At 43.2% G+C, this 23,045-nt stretch overlaps 1 protein-coding gene and 1 long non-coding RNA gene across 5 annotated transcripts in view; one reads left to right on the top strand and one right to left on the bottom strand.

Moving 5' to 3' along the window:
- The window catches only part of exoc6b (exocyst complex component 6B), a 652,306-nt gene extending 631,543 nt beyond the window's left edge, over window positions 1-20,763 (top strand). For 3 of the 4 annotated variants that reach the window (XM_043690394.1, XM_043690575.1, XM_043690660.1), the window contains exons 21-23: window positions 16,261-16,373; window positions 17,780-17,791; window positions 19,420-20,763. In XM_043690394.1, the coding sequence (XP_043546329.1) occupies window positions 16,261-16,373; window positions 17,780-17,791; window positions 19,420-19,552 (258 nt within the window). In that variant the 3' untranslated portion in view covers window positions 19,553-20,763. The remainder of the gene's footprint in view (window positions 1-16,260; window positions 16,374-17,779; window positions 17,792-19,419) is intronic. The other variant, XM_043690482.1, reaches the window with a different exon arrangement.
- On the bottom strand, window positions 15,048-22,137 carry LOC122550211. The gene is made up of 3 exons (XR_006311771.1): window positions 22,049-22,137; window positions 18,308-18,309; window positions 15,048-15,057 (listed from the first exon to the last, which is right to left on the bottom strand). It is a non-coding gene; the product is annotated as an uncharacterized LOC122550211 (long non-coding RNA).
- Window positions 22,138-23,045: the final 908 nt, after the last annotated feature.

The raw sequence follows: 23,045 nt of genomic DNA, 5'->3' as shown, positions 1-23,045 counted from the left end.
GTTGAAACAGGAGATAGGGAGAAAAGTCCCATTAGTTAAATTGTCAAGACCCAGTGGACACAGATTTAAAGATTGACAGAACAACCAAAGGCAGCATGATGAATAACTTTTATTATGCAGCAAGTGATGTGAGAAAGACTGATGGAGGTAGATTTAGCCATGGTTTTCAAAGTGAATTGGATAAGCACTTGAGGCAGGTGTATTCACAGGCTATTGAGATAGTGCCAGTCAGTAGGATTAGTTAAATTGCTCTTTCAGAGAACTGACACTGACACAGCAATCTGAATGGCCTCCCTTTCTGCTGTAATAATTCTATGGGTATACTATATGGTTTGTTTTTAATGTTGCCTCTGAGGTTTCTCCTGAGTTTTGCTTGCAAACAGTGTCCTGGAGTTTAATGATCAATTTGTTGAAACTGCAGGGCAAACTTGGGCTGGGCTGGTGTGAAAGGATAGAGAATTCTCACGCTCAAGTCGTTTTTGGGGGACGTGATGTAGCCCTCAGCTACTCACATTAATTAGCAGGACATAACATCATGCCTCCCCACCCCATGAAAAGTTGCACTCACTCATGGGTGTGTGCTCTAAAAAGGTACATTTAAAAATAAAACTCATGAAATTTTCTTTATTGCATGCCAAAGGCTGTCTAAAAATTGTGAAACGCCAGTGCACAACATGACTGGCGTGATTGTTGCTGTGTCCTGTTATAATTACTTTCAAGAAGAGCTCATTGACATCTTGGGTTGGGTATGCAGGCTCCTTGTGCCCTGATGCTTGGATTAAATATGGGAATAGGGCCAAGAAATTAAATGTAACACGGCCGATCAACAAGCCTGCTTTATGTCAAAGTGCTGACATGAAATGAATTCCCTTAGTTTGCATTAAATCAACTGGCCAGGTTCAACACCAGTTCTTGCCACGCCAGACCACCCAAGAATCAATTTGGGCACTAAATTCCAAGGGCAATATAATCATTTTTAAAATAATCATTTGGGCTGCAAATATGGTGGAGTGTTAGCTTGATCCTCAACTTTGCATTAAAACATCTAGTACCAGAGATTTAAGCATTTAATCGAGTGCTGATAGTCCCCATGCTGTACTGAGGGAGCATTTCTCCATTACATGTCTTCAAGACTTAAAGGTTAGTTTTCCAGCCCTTTCTATCAATAACTTTGGAGAAAATCATGGCGGCATTGAAAGGAAGTTGGGTTTTTCCTTTTTCTTTGCGTGTTTTTCACTCTGAATTACAAATAATAAAGGGAGATGATGAGAAAAAAAGTCTTAGGTGGGAGTTCCGTGTTCCTCCTAAACAACATGACCACAACCTGAAAATTCCTGCAAAGGTTGTGTGTAAATCAGCCTCTTTACATGAATGCCTATGCAATTAAATGTGAAGGGATCACGCAGTTAAACATGTTAGAAAATAAACTGGGAGGGAACGTTGGTGTGGGCTGTTGGTCAGAGCTTAAATGATGACCCTTCCACATGTCCAGTTGGATTTGGCAAGTTGAGTTAAATCAGAAGGCTCCACCGTCTTGTTCAGGTAAACTCTAGAGAGCCTGTGTCTTAGATTAGATTACTTACAGTGTGGAGACAGGCCCTTCAGCCCAACAAGTCCACACCGCCCCACCGAAGCACAACCCACCCATACCCCTACATTTACTCCTTACCTAACACTACAAGCAATTTAGCACAGCCAATTCACCTGCCCTGCACATCTTTGGACTGTGGGAGGAAACCGGAACACCCGGAGGAAACCCACACAGACACGGGGAGAACGTGCAAACTCCACACAGTCAATCGCCTGAGGCGGGAATTGAACTCGGGTCTCTGGCGCTGTGAGGCAGCAGTGCTAACCACTATGCCACCGTGCCGCCCCGTGTCTTGAAGAAGTTAGGTCTCCAACATTGCTTTCTCAATCAATCAACACTCCTAAAAACAGATGATTTTGTCCCTGATTGTATTCCTGTTTTATGGGAACACTCACTGATGCTCTATCTGGACCATTTAGATCCTGACCTCATGCGATCCTTGGTGCAAACATGGACAAAAGAGCTGAATTTCAGAGGTGATCATCGCCTTCACAAGGGCAGCTAGGATTGAGCAATAAATGGTACTCTAGTTAGCAACACCCACATCCCATGAATGAACTTTTAAAAATTGGATGGGCTATGTTTACCTGTGCCTCGATTCGCTGGAAATTCATTTAAATAAAAGTTCGCCAGAAACATCAACCAAAGGTTTCAGGTGAAATATTTTCTCAAAGGAGATGGTGAGAATGTGGCTCTCACTACCAAAAAGAGTGTTTGAAACAAATGGTATGGATGCATTTAAGGGGGTATTAGATAAGGGAGAAAAGAATAAAGGGTTTTGCTGATCAAGTTAGATGAGAAAAATTGGACGATTTTGGAAAAATTGGAAGACCGTTTACTGGGACAAATGGAGTATTTCTGTGCCTTCTATTCAATGTAAGATTTGTCTAAATTCAATTTTATGGATAATTTGATTTCTTTAAATGTAATAATTAACTGTACAACAACAGTTGCTGAACTTTAAAGTGGTCATCATAAGTGCGGTTCTTTACGGTAGTTCAGAGATATGTGGTAGGAGTAATAAGTAAATGGACCAACTGGACTATACCCCAGAGTTGTGAAGGAGATAGTTGAGGAGATTGTAGAGGCATTGGTAATCTTTCAGGAATCAGTGGAGTCAGGGAGGGTCCCAGAGGACTGGAACTTTTTTATGTAACATTCCTGTTTCCGAAGGAAGGGAGGCTGAAGACAGGAAACTAAAGGCCGATTATTCTGTCCTTGGTCGTTGGTAAGGTGTGTTGGAATTCTTATTAAGGATGTGATTGTGGAGTACTTGCAAGTGCATGATAAAGTAGGGCTGAGTCAGCACAACTTCGTCAAGGTGAGGTCATGCCTGACAAATCTGTTTGAAATCACTGAGGAGGTAATGAGCAAGTTAGACAAAGGAGAGCCAGTGGGCGTGATCTATTTGGATTTCCAGAAAGCATTTGACAAGTTGCCACACAGGAAACCGCTAAATAAGATAAGAGCCCATGGTGTTAAGTGCAAAATACTGGCATGGATAGAGGATTAGCTGACTGGCAGAAGGTGGAGAGTGGGGATAAAGGGGTCTTTTTCAGGACGGCAGCCAGTAACTAGGTTGTTCCACAAGGATCCATGCTAGGATCGTAACTACTTGCGTTATACATTAACGATCTGGTCAAATGAACTGAGGGCATTGTTGCTAAGTTTACAGATGACACAAAGATAGGTGGAGGGACAGGTACTGTTGTGGAAGCAGGAAGGATTTGACAGGCTGGGAGAGTAGGCAAAGATATGGCAGATGGAGCACAATGTTAGGTTATGCATTTTGGGATGAAGAATGGATGTGTAGACTATTTTCTAAATGCGTAAAGACTTCAGAAATCTTAAGGTGAACATGCAGGTTCACTTGGCACTTAGGAAGGCAAATGTAATGTTAGCAATCGTTTCAAGAGGGCTGGAATACAACAGCAGAGATTTATTGCTGAGGCTGTATATGGTTTTGGTTAGACAACATTTGGAATAATGTGAACAATTTTGGGCCCCATATCCAGGGAAGGATGTGCTGGTGTTGGAGGGCATCCAGAGGAATTTCACAAGAATGATCCGGGATGAAGGGCTTGTCCTATGAGGACAGTTGAGGACTCTGGGTCTGTACTCAATGGAGTTTAGAAGGATGAGGCGGGATCTGATTAAACTTACAGAATACTGAGAGGCCTGGATTGGATATGAAGAAAATGTAGGAGAATCTAGGACCCAAGGATAGGCCTCAGAGTGAAGGGACGACCCTTTCAAACTAAGATGAGGACAGATTTCTTCAGCCAGATGGTAGTGAATCTGTGGAACTCATTGCCGCAGAAGGTTGTAGAGGATAAGTTATTGAGTGTACTTAAGGCAGAGATAGATAGATTCTTGATCAGTAAGGAGATGAAAGGTTGTAGGGAGAAGGCAGGAGAACATAGTTGCGCAACATATCAGCCATGATCAAATGGCAGAGCAAATGTGATGGGCCAAATGGTCTAAGTTTGCTCCTATATCTTTTGATCTTATGCAAGTCATTTGTACAGAACATCACGACATGTTTGCAACAAAATAAAGGGAAGAGAAATGGAGGGAGGTGGTGAAAAGGAACAAGGAAAAACACATGTGAACAGTGTGTGGTTAAACCAAAACCCTAATGTCAAAGTTTATGAGTTATTATTAATTCAGAGTTGATGTTGATTACGCCACCAAAACCTCAGGTCACGACCAGTTCCACAGTTATATTTAATGTCTTTTAATTGCCTCCCCACTACATCGTTTGAGGAATTTTCTGCCTCTTGAGGTGCTGTACCTTCCAATCTAATACCTATGGTTTGATGCAACTCAGTTTGTAGCACTGTTGCCTCTGAGTTACAGTGTAAAGTTCTTCGAATCTCACTCCACAGACCTGAATGCATCAACTGGGCTGAAACTGCCATATTGAAGAAGTGCAGTAGTGTCAGAGACGCTGTCTTTTGGTTACGATGTTAAAGCAAGGCTGTGACTGCAAGTTCAAATGGTTGTACAACTTTCAATGATTCTATTCAAAGAAAAGCAGAGGCCATTTCCCCAAGTGTCTTGCCAACATTAATCCCTCAACCAATCCCTAAAACCTAACATCTATAGTCATTGTCATATTGGCTATTAATGGGCGATCTGCTGCCATATTTCATATGCCACGACGATAACAACATTTCAGATATAATTCTTTGTCGATAAAGCGTTTTGGTTGAGGGGGGGGAAGGATTTTGATATCGTGAATGACACCACAGCATTGCGCTTTGTTTGGTCTTATCAGGATAGAGGAGAATCATCCAGGATGCAAAAACATTAATCTAATCTAAGACTGTGCCTGACCTGTAGTAAAGTTCGGAGAGATATGCAGAATCGCAGCTCTCTCTCTGATTCACACAGTAAAAGGAAGTAATACTGTACAAATGCATCTGTTGCCATGGAGCCGTGTTTAATCAGCATTATATTACTCATAACAAAGATAGCAGGGAAGTTCACCTCGAGGTAAGGTGACGTCCTTGTTTCCCTGGCGGGTCATTGGGAGGTTAGTGTGCTTGCACAATAAATGAGTACAGATGTGATGCAGGTTGGACCAGGCAAGACTGCTGAAATGCTTTGTTTTTCTTTTATAATTATTTTTGTAACAAATTGGCACACAGCAGTGCAAAAACACTGCGCTGAGAAAACAGACCATCCGCAGAGGAGGAAGTGCAGTTTACTTTTGTTTAACTCTTCCCCTTCACCACCTCCCCTACATTTTGTTTTTGCTCCCTTTCAGTCCAGGCCTCAGTTGTGGTTCAGGTGGTAGTGCTGTCAAGTCCAAGGGTCATGGGTCACACTATTTAACGAAAGAAGAAGAAATGATTTTGAAACACAGATAACCAAAGATAAGAATACCTTCGCATTCCTGTAGCATCTTTCAGAGGCTCAAGATGTCTCAAAGCGCCTCACACACAGGTAGATTTGAAGTTGTGACGTAGGAAACATAGTGGTCAATTTGTGCTCTTACAGTTCCACACGCAGTAAAGTGATATAACTGAAAAATATGTTTTAGTAATGTCACGCCTACCCCAACATTCAGTAAGATTATAGTTGATCTCATTGTGGCCTTAACCCCACTTTCCTGTTTATCCCAACCGTTAGGTGGCTCAGTGGTTTGCACTGCTGTTTCACAGTGCCAGGGCCCAGGTATGATTCCTCCCTCGGGTGACTATCTGTATGGAGTTTACACATCCTCCCTGTGTTTGCATGTGTTTCCTTCAGGTGCTCCAGTTTCCTCCCACAGTCCAGAAATGTACAGGTTAGATGGATTGGCCGTGCTAAATTGCCCCATAGTGTCCAGTGATATGTAGGCTTTTTGGATTAGTCATGGAAAATGTAGGGTTACAGAGATAGGTTGGGATTGGATCTGGGTAGGATGCTCTTCAGGGGGTCATTGTAGAATCCATGGACTGAATGGTCTGCTTCTACACTGTAGTGATTATATGATTCTTAACCCCAATATCGACCCAACTTAGCCTTTAATGTAATCAGTGGCAGATTCTCCACTGCCTGGGCGAGGTAGAGCACCTGTAAAATATTTATTCCTCAGCAAATATCACATCACAAATTTATTGTTGCTTTCTGTCTCATTCTCTTTCAAAGTAACCTCCTCCCTTTTCTCTTTTATTGAATATCCTGCTCCTAAATGTCATTTTGACTCTATCAGTAGAATCATGTGAGACTGTACAACAAGCATTTGAGTCCATAATTTGTGAAATTAAAAACTGGAGTGATTATAACGAGCCAGGTGGACCTCATAGAATATGAGTTCCCTGATTGGGGCTGTTAATCTGGTCAAAGCTGACAGATAAGAACAGGAGTGTCAGAGGTTCTGTTCACTCTGAGCCGTACCCATTAAACATCGCGGGGCGGCGGGGGGGAGATGTTAAATATCACACAGGATACTGTACCCATTAAATATCATGGGCGGGGGGGGGGGGGTGCGGGGATGTTAAATATCACTGAGGGAGCTGGATCAGTGTCAAGGACTCTCCACATGTAAATAAATAGCGACTTGATGGTGGGATACTGGCCTCTGTGGAGAAATGTTACACACTTTAGCAGGAAGAGTAGAGGAACTGAATATGGAGGAAGACTACAGAAAGCTATAGAGCAAAAGGATTTGGGAATCCTTGTGTCTTTTTTTATTCACTCATGGGATATGGGCATCTCTGCCTAGGCAAGGAATTACTACACATCCCTAATTGCTCAGAGGGCAGTTAAGAGTCAACCACATTGCAGTGGCTCTGGAGTCACATTTAGGTCAGATCAGGTAATGATGGCAAATTACCTTCCCTCAAAACTATGAGTGGGCCAGATGGGTTTTTCCAACAACCGACAATGGATTCATTGTCATCATTAGACTGTCAATTCTTCTTTATTATCAAATTCAGTTTTCACTGTCTACTATGGCGGGATTCAAACCTGGGGTCCCCGGGAGCATGAGCTGAGTTTCTGGGTTAACAGTCTCTTGATAATACCACTAGGCTATTGCCTCTCTCGTCTAAGATGAGCTGAACTTTTTCGAGGTGCACCTTCCTGATCAAAAAGAGATAATGAGTTTAAAACAGAACTCCAAAACCAATTTCCTGTTAGTAGGACATTGCTGTGTGTAAATTGGCTGCCAGTGAGAACCCTTTAGGCTCCTTGTGCCTGTCCTAGCTCAGTGATGGTGCCATCTAATTAGTCCTGCCCCACTTACCCTCTTCCCATAACCCTGCAACTTTACTTGTTTTTACATCTTATCTATGTCCCTTTTTGAAGTTACTGTACTGTTGGATATGCTTTCAGGCCATAACTGGCAATGTTTAAAGAAATGTCTTCATTTTCCCTCTGGTTCTTTCATTCATCTCTACTGGTTAGAAACTCACCAGCCACTGGGAACAGTTTCACCTCATTTACTCTATCAGAACCCTTCATGATTTCCATCTTATTGGGACTTTTTATTTCAGTGTGCAAAGCCAAGATCTGATCTCTTGTCCCTTTCAGTCAGTGTCAGATGTGGGTTGCTGTGTCAACTTTGTGGCAGATTGAAGCATACCCATGCCAGGGTGTGTTTCGCACTGAAACTGATTTGCCTACTCTGCTTGTTGAGGGTGGACCTGGGAAAGTAATTATCTAACCATGACTTCCTGACTTGACACGTCTCTCATTCTCTTTATGAAAAACAACAAAAACTTGCATTTTATGTATTAAATCATCTGAGGGCATTTTGCAGAAATGTTATCAGATTAAGTTTGGCACTGTGCCTTCAACAAGATATTGGGACAGGTGGCTTAAAGCTTAGTCAAAGAGGTATGATTAAGAACTTTATGTAGGGTCTTGGAGGGGGGAAAGAGCAGGCAGACAGAAATAAGGTTGGAATGTAGAACTTACAGGGTTCAGCTGCTTGCGATTGAAATGGTGAAATTGGAAATGTTCGAGAGGCCAGGGACGCAGAGATTTGCAAGTTGTAGGACTTGATTCACAGATATAAGGAGGCATAAAGGATTTAGAACACGGATGAGAATTTTAAAACGAGATTTTCTTGCCCACAAGCTAATGTAGCTCAGCAAGCAGAGAGTAGATAGTTGAGTCTACCTTTGAGTGAGGAGAAAGTGAGGATTGCAGATGCTGGAGATCAGAGTCCAGAGTCTGCTGCTCTGGTTATGTCATAACTCACTCAAAGGTACGAGTGTGGTGCTGGAAAAGCACAGCAGGTCAGGCAGCATCCGAGGAGCAGGAGAATTGACGTTTCGGGCATAAGTCCTTCATCAGGAATAAGATTTGTGAGCCAAGGGGATAAAAAGATAATTTATCAACCCTCTTGGCTTATAAGCCTCATTCCTGATGAAGGCTGATGCCTGAAATACTGATTCTACTGCTTCTCGGATGCTGCCTGACCTGCTGTGCTTTTCCAGCACCACACTCTCGCACCTTTGAGTGAGTTATGATAGAACCAGAAATAAAGCTTACATCAAAGGTCACACCTCTTCGTCTGATTTCCAACTTATTATTGGTTTCCAGTATCAATGTGAAGATAAAGGGGCACTATAGTTACTTCATATTTTGTCACAAATAAAGTCAACTCAGAATCCCTTGACAGCTATATTTCCCAGTGTCACTGAATCTCTGCCTTCCCTTCTTTCACTGAGATTCCTTCCCAGCATCACTGCACAATCCCAAAGCCAAGTTCTTTTGAAGTGCAATCTTTGTTGTAATGTAGGGTCATAGCAGCTAATGTGCATACCACAGGCAGCAGTGACATTGCTGCTGCAGTGACATTGCACAGGGAATAAATATCAGCCAGCACACTGGAAAGGAATCCCTACTTCAAAGTAATGCCACCTGTTCAAAGTAATGCCACAGAATCCTGTGCGTCCACCTGAGAGGACTGGCAGGGTCTCAGAATCAGGCCTGATCAGAAAAACAGTACTTTCAACAGTGTGACACCTCCTCAGTGCCACACTGGAGCAGTAACTGAGATTTTGTGCTCAAGTCTTGGAGTCATCACCATTCTTAAAAGACCTGCCAGCACTCACTTGGTCAAAGTTCTTAGTATTGAGAAGATATTGGAGAATGCTTACTCATAGATAACTGGAGGTGGTGCCAATTGAGATAGAATTGTGTAAGAGCTGTTGTACTAACAGAGATAAATCTTGATAATTCCATTATAAAACCAATTGATCTGAGCCGATTTGGCCAGGTTCATAAAACCGAAATACTGCAGGTGCTGGAAATCTGAAAAAAAAAACAGAATGCTGGAGAAACTCAGCAGGTCTGGCTGCATCTTCAGAGAGAGAAACAGTTAATGTTTTGGTTCCACTATGACAATTCTTCAGAAACTTCAGTTTCCTTACAATTGGAGGATAAACAATATCTGCTTCCCAGTTTCAGAGCTCTCAACCTCAATCTGAACTCTTTCATTGTCCAATTCTTGACTGTGAGAATCAGGTCACAGGACGTTGAATACAGGAGTGTGAAGCAATGTGCGTTGGCTTCTGCCTTTCTCTTGACATTTATTTTTGCATGTAAAGGAGATTTACCCATTGGTGGTATGTGTGCCTGAGAGCACAAGCACATTGTGTGCTTGGTGTGTTCCTATGTATATGTAATCTGTGCAGAGTTTGTGTGTAAATTGAAACTTCCACAACTAAAAACTGGGAAGACTAAAGGCATTGTCTTTTGCCCCTGTCATAAACCTTAAAGGTTATATATTTGCTCTGTGTTTCTGTAATATGTCTGCTATATGTACATGCATGTGCGTATGCAGTGTCTGTGCATAGCGCATATGTAACAAAACTGCCCTATGTGTGTGTAGTGCGGGTGCAGTGTGCGTGTGGCATACTCTAGCCATCAATCACTATGTACTCATTGTAATAATTGGTGTGTTTCGCTTGCACGCTATTTGCAAACATGAACTAGCTTTGCTCAAGGTAGAGACTGATGAGCGTTAATTGTAACCTGTGCAACCTTAATTTTTCTTGAAGTATGAAGAATACTTCACATACTTGGTGTATTGCTGGCCTTGTGCCAGTAACCTCAATTTGAACTCTGTGAAGCAGCGAGACACGTGCGGGCACTCTATCTCATGAACTTTAAACCTCTGCTTAGAGACACAAAGAAAGCCAGCCGTATTGTTAAAATGGAAGGAAGTGCTTTACACCTAATCTGTTTGTTACATGCAAGGGAAAGATCCAAGGGAGAGGCAAAGATTAGAAAGGATATGGATTCAGGGACTGGAGTGGTGCAGTCAGTCAGCGCACTGCCCATTAATCTCAGAAACCTGGGTTCAAATTCAGTGCAGGCTGATTAGATAAGTCCCTTCATTCTGCTAACCCAAGTGAGTTGGCAGCAAGCCCTTATGTACTTAGCTTGTTGAGTCTGATCAACAGTGCACAGTAAAGGATTGGTAGACGTTGAAAACAGAGATAAATCGCACCGGCACGGTAAGAATTTCGGACAGAGTTTCTTATGGACTACATCTCAAAGGTGCCAGCACCATCTCTGAATTTTAGATATTATATGCTGTACCTCTCAACCACTGGCTGATAGAATTAAACTGCATGTTCTTCTGTCTGTTTATAATAGGAAGCATACGGACCATACTCACCCAACCAAACCCAAAAATAAATTATCTAATGTTTCATGTGCCTGGATGACTTGCTGAGCAATCCCAAGTGTGCCATTTGCTACACCAACACCCAATTTAAGACAATCTTTGAGCTGGCAACATGGCTTATTTTTACAGTAAGCAGACTGCATTGAAACAAAATTCTCCACAAGCCAAATAAATATGTTTGAACGTTGCACTTTTTTGAATTACCAACAAGCTGGGGAGCCAGTAGTTCCCTACTGCTGTCACCATGACACTTCAGCCAGTCAGTGTCCAAATTGGTAACCAGTCAGTACCTCTTCCCAGACAGTAAAACTGTTATGTTTCTTTGAAGGAGCAAATTACTGCAGATGTTGGAATCTGTACTGAAAGCAAAAAATGCTGTAAATCACAGCAGGTCAGGCAGTATCCCTGATGTGAGAGAGAGCAAGCTAATATTTTGAGTCTAGATTGTTTTTCTCTCCGCAAGGACTATGTGGTGGCCACTCCTATTGATACTGTCATGGACAGGTTCATTTGTTACCGGCTGACTAGTCAGGATGAGGTCAAGTGTGACACTCCACCTTATTTGGTTCCCTCACCATCTGCCGCAGACCCAATCTAGCAACAATGGATTTCGGAACTTGACCGTCTCGGTCAGTAGTATTGCTGCTGAGTCATTCTTTGTGATGAACGTCAAAGTTCCTGACCTCAAGAACACTCTGCGCCCTTGCCACCCTCAGTGCTGCTTCCATGCTCAAGGTGGAGGTTCATCGGGTGTGTGTGTGTGTGTGTGTGTCATGTGTTAAGCAGCAGCATGTTTCCTTGCCTATGTTTGACCTGGTGCCATGAGACTTTATGGTCAGGTAAAGTCAATGTTGTGAACTCCCATGCAGCTTCTTCCCAACTTTACCCCCACCTCTGCTGGGTCTGGATGGTGATGACTGGGACACTATATGTAGAGTATGATTTCATGAGGAACATTGCTTGGCTCATCAGAGAGATAGCTGTTCCAATTTGACACAAGGTCCCCAAATGTCAGGAAGGAGAATTTGCAGAGCTGTGTTTGCTGTTGTCATTCCCAGTATGAGGTGGTGCTTCACAATTCACTCCTTGAATATCTGGGCCGCTGGATTACTAGTCCATTGATATTACATTGTGTCACCATCTTCCCAAATTACCAAACAATGGCCCACTAGCTTCTTGCTGGAGTGTATTCCCATGACTAGAAGTGGCCACTCTTGCAGTCACTCATTAACCAAGAAAGTTCTGGGAGCTGGAGGACCATTGACTGTTCACAGCCAATCAGCTCAACTGAGACAGAGAGCTCTGGCACAAATCATTGGCTTTTTGAAGCAAAACAACCACTACAAAGCAATGTGGGCAAGTTTAAACTTCAAAATACTGTAACCTAGTTACATTTTGCCTCTTTTTGTTAGAATATTGTGAGGTCATGTATTTTGGTCAAAAAGACTTTGAAACACAAAACATAATAGACTATGCAAGAGCAGACTGACCTGGATGTGTATGTGCATAGATGATTGAAGGTGACAGCACAGATGGAGGAATCAGTTAACAAATCATGCAGTGACTTGGGAATTAATAATAGGGGAACAGAGTACAAGAGCAAGGAGGTGATGTTGGACTTGTACAAGACACCTGTTAGACTTCAGCTGGAATGTTATTTACAGTTCAGGGGACTACCTTATAGGAAAGGTGCAAATGCATTGGAGGAGAGAGTGTCGGAATGACTTACTTGACTGATCCCTGGAATCAGAATCTTCAGCGATGAGGATTTACGTTTGGTATGTTGCCTCCCAGGTGCAAGGGTACGTGATGTCTCTGATCGTGTTTTCCGGGTCCTGGAGGGGGAGGGTGAGCAGCCCGAAGTCGTGGTCCATATTGGCACCAACGACATAGGTAGGAGGAGTGCCGAGGATGTTAGACAGGCTTTCAGGGAGCTAGGTTGGAAGCTCAGAGTTAGCCACGTGATAGAGATTTGAGGAATAGGGAAAGAGAACACTTAAATGCGTGGCTACAGGGATGGTGTAGGAGGGAGGGATTCGGGTTTTTGGATAACTGGGGATCTTTCTGGGGACGGTGGGACCTCTATAAACAGGATGGTCTACACCTGAACCTGAGGGGAACCAGTATCCTTGGGGGGAGGTTTGCTAGTGCTCTTGGGCGGGGTTTAAACTAACTCTGCAGGGGCATGGGAACCCAGACTGTAGCTTTAGGGTGCAGGAACTGGAGTGTAGGGATTTAGGAACATGGCATCAATTTCAAAGGAGGGTGCCTGTAAACAGGAAAGTGGCTTGAAGTGTGTATACTTCAATGCAAGAAGTATACGAAATAAGGTAGGTGAACTTGCAGCGTGGGTTGGTACCTGGGACTTCAATGTTGTGGCTATTACGGAGACATGGCTAGAACAGGGACAGGATTGGCTGTGGCAGGTTCCAGGATTTAAATGTTGTGGGGGGGGCGGAGGTGGGGGTAAAAGAGGGGGAGGTATGCAGTTGATAGGCTGTCCATTTAACAAAATAAAAACAGTATAATTTGGAAATCTCGAATGTGTGAAAACTTCTGACTTGCAATGACTTAAGTGTAGTTCAAATTGTGGTTCATTTTAAAAAGTAATTGTGCCATCTTTTGCCAATTACCAACTAGAAACAGACGTGAGACACCAGAAAGCAGTCCTACGTCAGCAAGATGAACTTTTTACATTCTCAGATAAACGTTCAGATCTCAACATCACATAAGTCTCATGAAAGAATAATGAGTTAAAACATGGAGCTGTAAGGAATACTATCTGAAAATGAAGGTACTGGTGGTAGTGGAGTTCTGTTTTAAAGGAGAGAAGATGAATCAGGCCAATATGGATGACATGGAAATGCTGCTGTTTCTTCCAGAAGTGAGGGAAATGTCAGGCAGAATCTCAAAGGGCACAGAGGACAGAATGTTACATTCCTAGAGTGCTGCTTGGCATGTGGCTGGGAATCCTGATGAAGGGCTTATGCCCGAAATGTCAATTCTCCCACTCCTCGGATGCTGCCTGACCTGTGCTTTTCCAACGCCACACTCTTGACTCTGATCTCCAGCATCATCAGTCTTCACTTTCTCCTGGGGAACTCACTGGAGTAAGGGCTGATCCCCATCAACTTTTTTGACATTTAAAACAGGGTCATTAAATACTTTTAAGGGAAAGGTGGGTAGATTCTTGTTCAGCTGGGATGGAAAGGTGGAATTTAAAACACGAACCGACTGGCACTGACCTAAGCACCGGAAATGACAACAGCAGACCCAGCCTTGTTCACATTGCAAAGTCCTCCTTACAAATGGGGAGTAAAATTTAGGAAAGCTGTCTCAGAGACTAGTCAAGTAACAGCCTGACACAGTCATACTCACAGAACAAACCTTACAATGTCCCCATTGGAGGTATGGCATTGAGGGTGAGTTGGAGGTTTGGATTAGGAATTGGCTGGATGGAAGAAGACAGAGGGTAGTAGTTGATGGCAAATGTTCATCTTGGAGTGCCGTCACTAGCGGTGTTCCGCAAGGATCTGTTTTGGGACCATTGCTGTTTGTCATTTTTATAAATGACCTGGAAGAGGGGTTAGAAGGTTGGGTGAGCAAGTTTGCGGATGATACGAAAGTCTGAGGAGTTGTTGACAGTGAGGAAGGATGTGGCAGGTTACAGCGGGATATAGATAAGCTTTAGAACTGGGCAGAAAGGTGGCAAATGTAGTTCAATGTAGCTAAGTGTGAGGTGATTCACTTTGGGAAGAATAACAAAAAGATGGGGTACTGGGCTAATGGTCGGATACTTGGTAGTGTGGATGAGCAGAGGGATCTTGGTGTCCATGTACACAAATCTTTGAAAGTTGCCACTCAGGTAAATAGTGCGGTGAGGAAGGCATATGGCGTACTGGCTTTTATTGGTAGAGGGATTGAGTTCCGGAGTCCTGGGGTCATGTTGCAGTTGTATAAGACTCTGGTGCGGCTGCATCTGGAGTATTGTGTGCAGTTTTTGTCGCCATACTATAGGAAGGATGTGGAGGCACTGGAACGGGTGCAGAGGAGGTTTACCAGGATGTTGCCTGGTATGGAAGGAAGATCGTATGAGGAAAGACTGAGACACTTGGGGCTGTTTTCATTAGAGAAAAGAAGGTTTAGGGGTGACTTGATTGAGGTGTACAAGATGATTAGGGGGTTAGATAGGGTTGACAGTGTGAACCTTTTCCCGCGTATGGAGTCGGGTATTACAAGGGGGCATAGCTTTAAATTAAGCGGGGGTTGATATAGGACTGAAGTTAGGGGTAGGTTCTTCACTCAGCGAGTCGTAAGTTCATGGAATGCCCTGCCAGTAGCAGTGGTGGACTCTCCCTCTTTATGGGCATTTAAGCGGGCATTGGATAGGTATATGGAGGATAGTGGGTTAGTATAGGTTAGGTGGGCTTGGATCGGCGCAACATCGAGGGCCAAAGGGCCTGTACTGCGCTGTATTCTTCTATGTTCTATGAGGATAGATTGCAGAGGTTGGTACTGTTCTCTTCAGAGAAAAGAAGGATAAGACGAGATTTGACAGACGTTTTCAAAATCATGAGCAAGCTAAATAGAATGGATAAGGAGGAACTGTTCCTGGTCATGAGGCAGCATAGATGCAAAGTCTTTTCCAAAGGGAGCAAATGTGACCTCAGGAAAAACTACTTTTTTCACCAGCAAGTAGTTAAGAGTATGGAATGGTTCACCTGAAAATGTTGTGGAGGCAGGTTCAGTTGAGACATTCAAGAAGGTGTGGGCTGATTATGTGGATAAAAATAACATCCAAAAATATGGACAAAAGGCAGGAGACTGGAATGAGGTAATGATGCTCATTCGAAGAGCCTGTCCAGCTATGATTGGCCGAATGGCGTCTTCTGTACTGTGACATTCCCCCTAACTCTGTGCCTGTCAGTCGGCATGCTGATAAGTGGCTTCCACTTCCACAAGCTGCTGAGGCGCGTGACCTTGGAAGGCCATGCAACGCAAAAACAATTACAGGGAGTGTTCTTTATAACTTTTAATGTCGTTGTTATGCCACAGGACATGCCTTTGGTATTAAGTCTCTTAAAGAAGTGAGAATCTAAGTAGGTTCCCAGAGTGTGAATCTTGCTAATAAAGGAAATGATTGAATTGAATTAAGCATTTAAAATGAAGCCTATTGAGGGTAAAAAAGAATAGAAATCCCTGATAAGACAAGGTGAAGAAGGATGGGAGGGGGCTAGTGTGAAACATAAACACTACAGTGGACCAATGGCCTGTTTTGTTCTGTGTGGTTTAAGCAATTTAATAAAGAAGGAGCGGTTTCATGTTTTGGTGTTCCCTTAATTTTATTTGTGGCCCTTACTGTCAAGCATGGCTTTGAAGGATAGTCTGTAAAACTTGCTGCCTGTTTCACGTTGTTCAGAATTTCCCTTTCTGTTGTTATTGTCTCCACACTACCCCCCAGAATCCCCCCTTTTGGGTCAGATGTGACAATGGTAAGGTTGTTCTAATCCTCTTCTCTATTTTGCTCCCACAGCTGCTGGATCTCTTCATCCAGTGGGATTGGTCAACATACCTAGCTGATTATGGGCAGCCCAACTGCAAATACCTGAGGGTGAATCCAATGACAGCGCTTGCCCTGCTGGACAAGTAAGTGTGTCCCGTTGGGGCTCCCAGTTTAGAGGAGGGCAATAGCAAAACCTTGTATGGATGAAAGTTGCTGTCGTTGTTTATGGGACAAGGGTACAAATCAGAAGGTTTCAAACTCAATATTTCTGGGCCAATAGGCAAAGAAAAGATGTACGGTCATAGAGACGTACAGCACGGAAATAGACCCTTCGGTCCAACTCGTCCATGCCGACCAGATATCCTAAATTAATCCATGCCCTCCACACCACTCCAATCCCTTCCAATTCATAATACTTTTTACATGTTGTAATTGTACCAGCCTCCACCACTTATTCTGGCAGCTCATTCTGTACATGTACCACCTTCTGAGTGGCAAAGTTGCACCTTAGATCCCTTTTAAATCTTTCCCCTCTCACCTTAAACCTGTGTCCTCTAGTTTTGGACTCCCCTACCCTAGGAAAAGAAACCTTGTCTATTTACCCTATCCATGCCCCTTATGATTTTATAAACCTCTATAAGATCACCCCTCATCCTCCAACACTCCAGGGAATATAGCCCCAGCCTATTCAGCTTGTCCCTGGCAACATCCTTGTAAACTTTTTTCTGAACCGTGTCAAGTTTCACAATAGCTTTCCTATAGCACAGAGACCAGAATTTAATACAGTATTCCAAAAGTGGCGAACCAATGTCATGTACAGCCACAACATGACTTCCTAACTCCTATACTCAGTGCAATGACCAATAAAGGCAAGCAAACTAAACACCTTCACTGGACTATAGCTCACCAAAACAGTCATTACAAATCAGTGCAGCAATTCCATTTTGTTTTATACAGCACCTCTGACATACTCAGTCTGTTTAGATTACACCTTTGATGCACCCTCTTCTCTCTCTCTGCCTTCCTCTCACTTTACCTCTGCCACTCCTCATTGCCCACCCTTAATTGTCCAAAGGGTGGGTAAGAATCAGCCACATTGCAGTAGGTCTGGAGTCACATGTAGACCAAACCAGGTAAGGACAGCAGATTACTGAACCAAATGGGTTTCTATGACACTTGAAGGTGGTTACGGCCCTCCACTAGGCCAACTATTGCTTCCAGATTTTTACTGAATTCAAATTTCAGTATCTGCCATGGGAGAGGGGTGTGAATTTGAACCCATGTCCCCAAAAAATGGTTAAATGACCTCCCATTGTTCACTTTGTAAATTCACCATTAACTCATGGGCAAGATAACAGGCTCAAAGAGGGAAAAAACCCTGTGCCAATGTAGTGTCAAAACCTTCTGTGAGAACTGGATGGTATGATGGATGTAAAATAAAATTGAAACCAGCAGAAATATCATAATGGAGGGGATTTGTCATTTAGCTGTATTTTCAAGAGACCTCGATTTTTGATGATAACTTTTTTATATTACTGCGGCATTGTAGGATCTCCCGAGCGTAAGTATCAGCTTCCTGCTACTTTCTAGCCAATCTTACACTGAAAGCAGTCAGGCAAAAACTGTCACTCGGTTTCAGAAATGACGTGAAATTTTCAGCCTATATTATTCCATCTGTGAAAAATCTCCCATCTGACAGTTGTACCTCGTACATCTCCATAACTGCATTTTGTCTAACATATTATATACAAGCGTTGGACCAAGACATTAGTTCAAATTGCTGAGTATCAGTGTTATTTTTCTGAACACTGCATTTGTGTTAGCCAGCCAAATCTTTTTTTTCAAGAGCAGGTAATGAAGGATATTCGAAAGCCAAACCAATATTTATGTGAAGAACTTATTTTAAAATTAGTGTTCCCCAGATCCTTCTACTGTCCCCATCAAACACTCCTGAGACAGGGTCAGATGTAGAGTAAAGTTCCAGCTACACTGTGCCCGTCAAATGCTTCCAGCACAGTTACTGCGCTTAGTTAGATACAGAGTAAAGCCTCCTCTACTCTTTAAACTAAACTTAAACTTCTCTCTATTTTTTCCCCATCAAACACTCCCAGGACAAGGGACAACACGGTGTTAGATGCAGAGTAAAGCTCCTTCTGCACTGTCCCATCAAACATTCCCAGGACAGGGGGCAGCATGGGGTTCAATATGCATTAAAGCTCCATCTACACCCTTCCTTTTGGCAGCAGCATGTCTCTCCACAAGATGTTCTGCAGTAACTCACCAAGACTCATTCAATAGCACCTTCAGCACCTTTCAAACTCACAACATCTACCACCTAGAAAGAAATTTGTGGACATTTTTATGCTGTTGAAGACAATACATGGTGAACATTTGTTCGGGGAGAAACAGATCTAAAAGGCTGTTATATTCATTTCATACTGTGTATTGGTACAGCTAACTGTTTTAAAATATCAGTGACATTCAATAGTGTTTAGAAACACGTGCGGAGTTTGCTCCAAAGCTTTTAAAAGGCTGTTCAAACATTTTCAGATGGAATTGAAGAGCAGTTCCAGGTCACACATGGTGGTAGGAAGATACACAGGTAGAAGTAAACTCCATGCAGAAAGGAACAGTTAAGCTATGCTGCTGAAAGGGCAGCTGAATTATATTGAGTCAGTATTTGGGGACTCATTCAGATGTCAGAAGCAATCATATAACTCACTAATTAACCTATTTTCTTAATCAATCAGAGGTGTTATTACTCACCTTTGGAGCAGGTGGGACCTAAACCCAGGCCTCCTGACTCAGAGATAAAGACACTACCACTATTCCACATGAGCTCTCTAACACAATAATTAATCATTGATTGATTAAGAGATTTCAGGTTCCAGGAGTTATTAGGCAGCAGCCCTGGAGGTGTGGGGCTCAGAAAAAGTTGTTTGTCGCTAATAGCTCAGTGTAAGTGCGTGAGAGTGAAGGAGACCCACATGCATTATTTACTTGGTGCTGGTGAGCCAGATTAGACTTCAGGAAACAACCCCAGGTGTGGTACTGGCTTGGTGAAACTTGGGTTTGTGAAAAGTTGGTGTTGTGCCATGAGTAATTGCTATTTCTAAGAGTCCAGAGGTGTATAATCCTAGGAGAGGAAGATCTCTTTTAACCACATGCTGTAACTCTGTTTTCTTCTAGAATGAAAGACACCAGCAGGAAGAACAATGTCTTTGCACAGTTCCGTAAGAACGAACGTGACAAGCAGAAGCTAATTGATACGGTGGCAAAACAGCTCAGGAGTCTGATCAACAGCATGTCCCACCAACATTGAATCTGCTCCCATCCTTCACTCCTTCCCTTCCTTCTCCCTCCATCCCTCTTAGTTGCACATAATGCTGGATTTTGGACAATGTGCCATGATGACCATGGAAACCGAGACCAGTTCGCCCCCTTAAAGGGGTGACAAGTTTTTTTTATTATTGTTGTTGCTTTTGTTTGTTTACAAACTTGCTGTGGAACGTTGCAAACTGCCTCGCTAGGTATCATGAGGCTGTTGTGGTAGTGAAGTCCAACACCACTGCTTGGTATCTTTTCTGCAGACGTGTGTGGCTTTGCTTATCACTTCATGGACATGATGCCCCTTTTGCAAAACAAAAAGATGCCTCTTATTAGATCAGAGGTTTTTTTTTATGGATCAGAGAATTTTGTGCCAAGTGAAAATCTGGCGTGACCAGATCCAATGCGAGACTTTATGACCTACAGAAAATTGGAGGGTTCCCAGAAATTTTGGAGTTTTGATCCTCCAAGTGGACTGCACGATGGAATCCTTTCATCAAATCCTCTTCCTTTCTCTCCAGTCCACCACGATTCCAGGCTAACCTGCATCGAGTCGGGCTACACATGTAAGCCTTTATCATTGCCATTTGCCATCCAATTCATTCGCTGGTTAACAGATACAACTTGGAACAACAGTCTTTCCATCCAGATATCTTGCACTGATTGCTGAGCACATGTCACAACCTCACATTCTGGTGCCAGTGCACTTGGAAAGGAGGCCTTGTTATTGTCAAACAAAAATTAGCCCATCTTCTTTTGTTCACAGTGCCTGCGTTTCTAGTTTAAAACTGCAAATGTTGATGATATTTTTAAAGGGAATGGCGATGCCAGCAGAGCAACATTACTGGAGACACAGTTAAGTGACAGATAGTGCAGGTGAGGCGGATTGCTTAGTGACATGGCGGTTGGTTAGCTCAGTTGGTTGTCAGGCTGGCTAGTTTACAGTGCAGAGTGATGCCAACAGTGTAGATTCAATTCCTACGCCAGCTAAGGTTACCACAATGGGTGCACCTTCTCAAACTCTCCCCTGACCTCAGGCTTCAGTTCAATTCACCAGCAGTCATCCTCTCGAATGAGAGAGAAGTCTTCTGGGGCTTTGGCACCTTTACTAAGTTTTACTGAGTGACTGCGAGGGAGCTGGATTAACAACAGCAGAGATACATTCACAGAGTTGTACAGAACGGAAACAAACCCTTCGATTCAACTTGTCCATGCCAACCAGATGACCAAAATTAATCTAGGCCCATTTGCCAGCGTTTGGCCCATTTCCTTCTAAATGCTTTGCATTCATATACCCATGTTGTAATTGTACCAGCCTCCACCACCTCCTCTGGCAGCTCATCACATGCACACACCACCCTCTGCGTGAAAAGGTTGCCTCTTAGGCCCCTTTTATATCTTGCCTCTCCCACTTTAAACCTATGCCCCCTAGGTTTGGGCTCCCCCAGCCGAGTGAAAAGACCTTGATTATTCACCCTATCCATGCCCATCATGATTTAATAAGGTCAATCCTCAGCCTTCGATGCTCCAGGGAACATATCCCCAGCCTATTCAGCCTCTCTCTATAGCTCCAACCCTCCAACCCTGGCAACATCCTTGTAAATCTTTTCTGAACCCTTTCAAGTTTCATAATATCTTTTCTATAGCAGGGAGACCAGAATTAAATGCAGTATTCCAAAAATGGCCTAACCAATGTACAACCACAGCATGACCTCCCAACTCCTATACTCTATGCACTGACCAACAAAGGTAAACATACCAAATGTATTCTTCACTACGCTGTCTATCTGTGACAACACTTCAAGGAACGTACACCCCACTTGGCTAACACTCCCCAGGACCTTATCATGAGTCGTGCCTGATTTGACTTACTAAAATGCGGAACCTCATATTTATTTGAACTATCTATATAAGTCAATGGCACAGGGGACTGGATAAGGAAACTCATCACATCTCAGTATCCATCATGCATAGACAGATCTATGCATGTAGAGACCAGATCTAGCTGGGTTCAGATGGAGTTTATTCGGTCTGATATCTCAAAAACCTTGTGTTTTCCCTGTCACAAAAACAAGCACACTTGTACTGAGAATCAGGAAGCTTCTCAGTATTTGTCCAGTCAGGTCTACGGTTTCCATTATCTTATTGCCATCTCTTACTAAACAGAGCCAAATGGAAGAATGCCCCCTGGAAGGGACAGACCAGCTACCAACAGCTCAGCACCAAGCTCAGCTCTGTGGCCTAATTGACATTTATGCCGAGCAACCTGACTTAGACATCTAGCTAACCATTGTGTCATCTTCACCAGTTTGTCCCTCCAAGTGGCTCAACTAGTGGATAAATTAGGAACTTGCTGATGAATGTTAAAGTGGGAAGAGTTGCACAGGAGGGAGCTGTCTTAACATCAGTACACTCACCCTGCTTGAACTAAATCTCACTGCAGGATCTGTCTTTCATTAGGATGAGAGATTTTCACAGTCTTTCAGTGAACATTTTGCAATCACTGACTGTTGATGTTTAAGGCACAGTCAGGTGTACAGGCCCAGCATGGGTTGAGATGCAAAAGTCTTTTGCATATTTCAGCTGTAAAATGGAGAGTACCCACTACTGCTGTGGTGTGATAGTTTTCCTTCTGCCAACCCAGCCAAGCACCGTAACCTGCAAGGATTTGGAGGGCCAGTGTAGAGGACCTATTAGAGGGGCTCACAGTTACTTCAAGAAAATAAGAGCAATGGCTCCTGATAGCTAGATTTGTGTTTCAACCCGAGGTTGATAGGACAACTTACATATATTGGATCATTTCTGAAACACTCCTAATGTTCAAACAAGAATGTGAAACATTGTACAGCAGAGTAGCACTTTTACTCCAAGGATATCTACTTTCCAGGGGTAACAGATGTTGAGTTTGTCCTCACCACTTCCAACCCCACCTCTCTGCCTCACCAGCTGATCTTGCCCAGAGCTCCAGTTGAGTTGCACTCTCTTTGACCTCCTCACCATCGGTTTAGTTGGGAAGAGTTCAACTAGCTTCCTGACTCATTGCATCCTATGACCCCTTTGCTTCTGCCGGTGGTTGAACTGTGCATGGTTGAGATTTAGATGCGATGCCCCCACCTCTCGATATTCTGTTTGTGGCCTCGCTCTGTGGACAATCTGGGGTTAAGGTCATCTTGCTTCGTAGAACTGGACCCCAAACAAGTATCAACACCTACAGGAGAGATGAGATGATGACTGAGACATGTACTCCCCAGTCCTTGGGCAGCTTTATTTTACTGTCAGTAATAATGTTGCTGACTCTGAAGGGATTCTCATTCCTGTTTTTAAGTGTTTCCTTCATCAGGATTACCAGCCTGGTAGAATGATGGTTAATCTGAAACTTCTTAAAGAACCACAACGACCTCTTTCTTCCCACTGTGAGCAGCATCAGACACTCATTTGTACTAACAAGATAAACAGGAAAAAATAGTGTAATCTATAAATGTTAAAAA

This window comes from Chiloscyllium plagiosum, chromosome 1 (assembly GCF_004010195.1).
Source record: "Chiloscyllium plagiosum isolate BGI_BamShark_2017 chromosome 1, ASM401019v2, whole genome shotgun sequence".
NCBI lineage: Eukaryota > Metazoa > Chordata > Chondrichthyes > Orectolobiformes > Hemiscylliidae > Chiloscyllium > Chiloscyllium plagiosum.
This window is presented reverse-complemented; position numbering and strand designations above follow the sequence as displayed.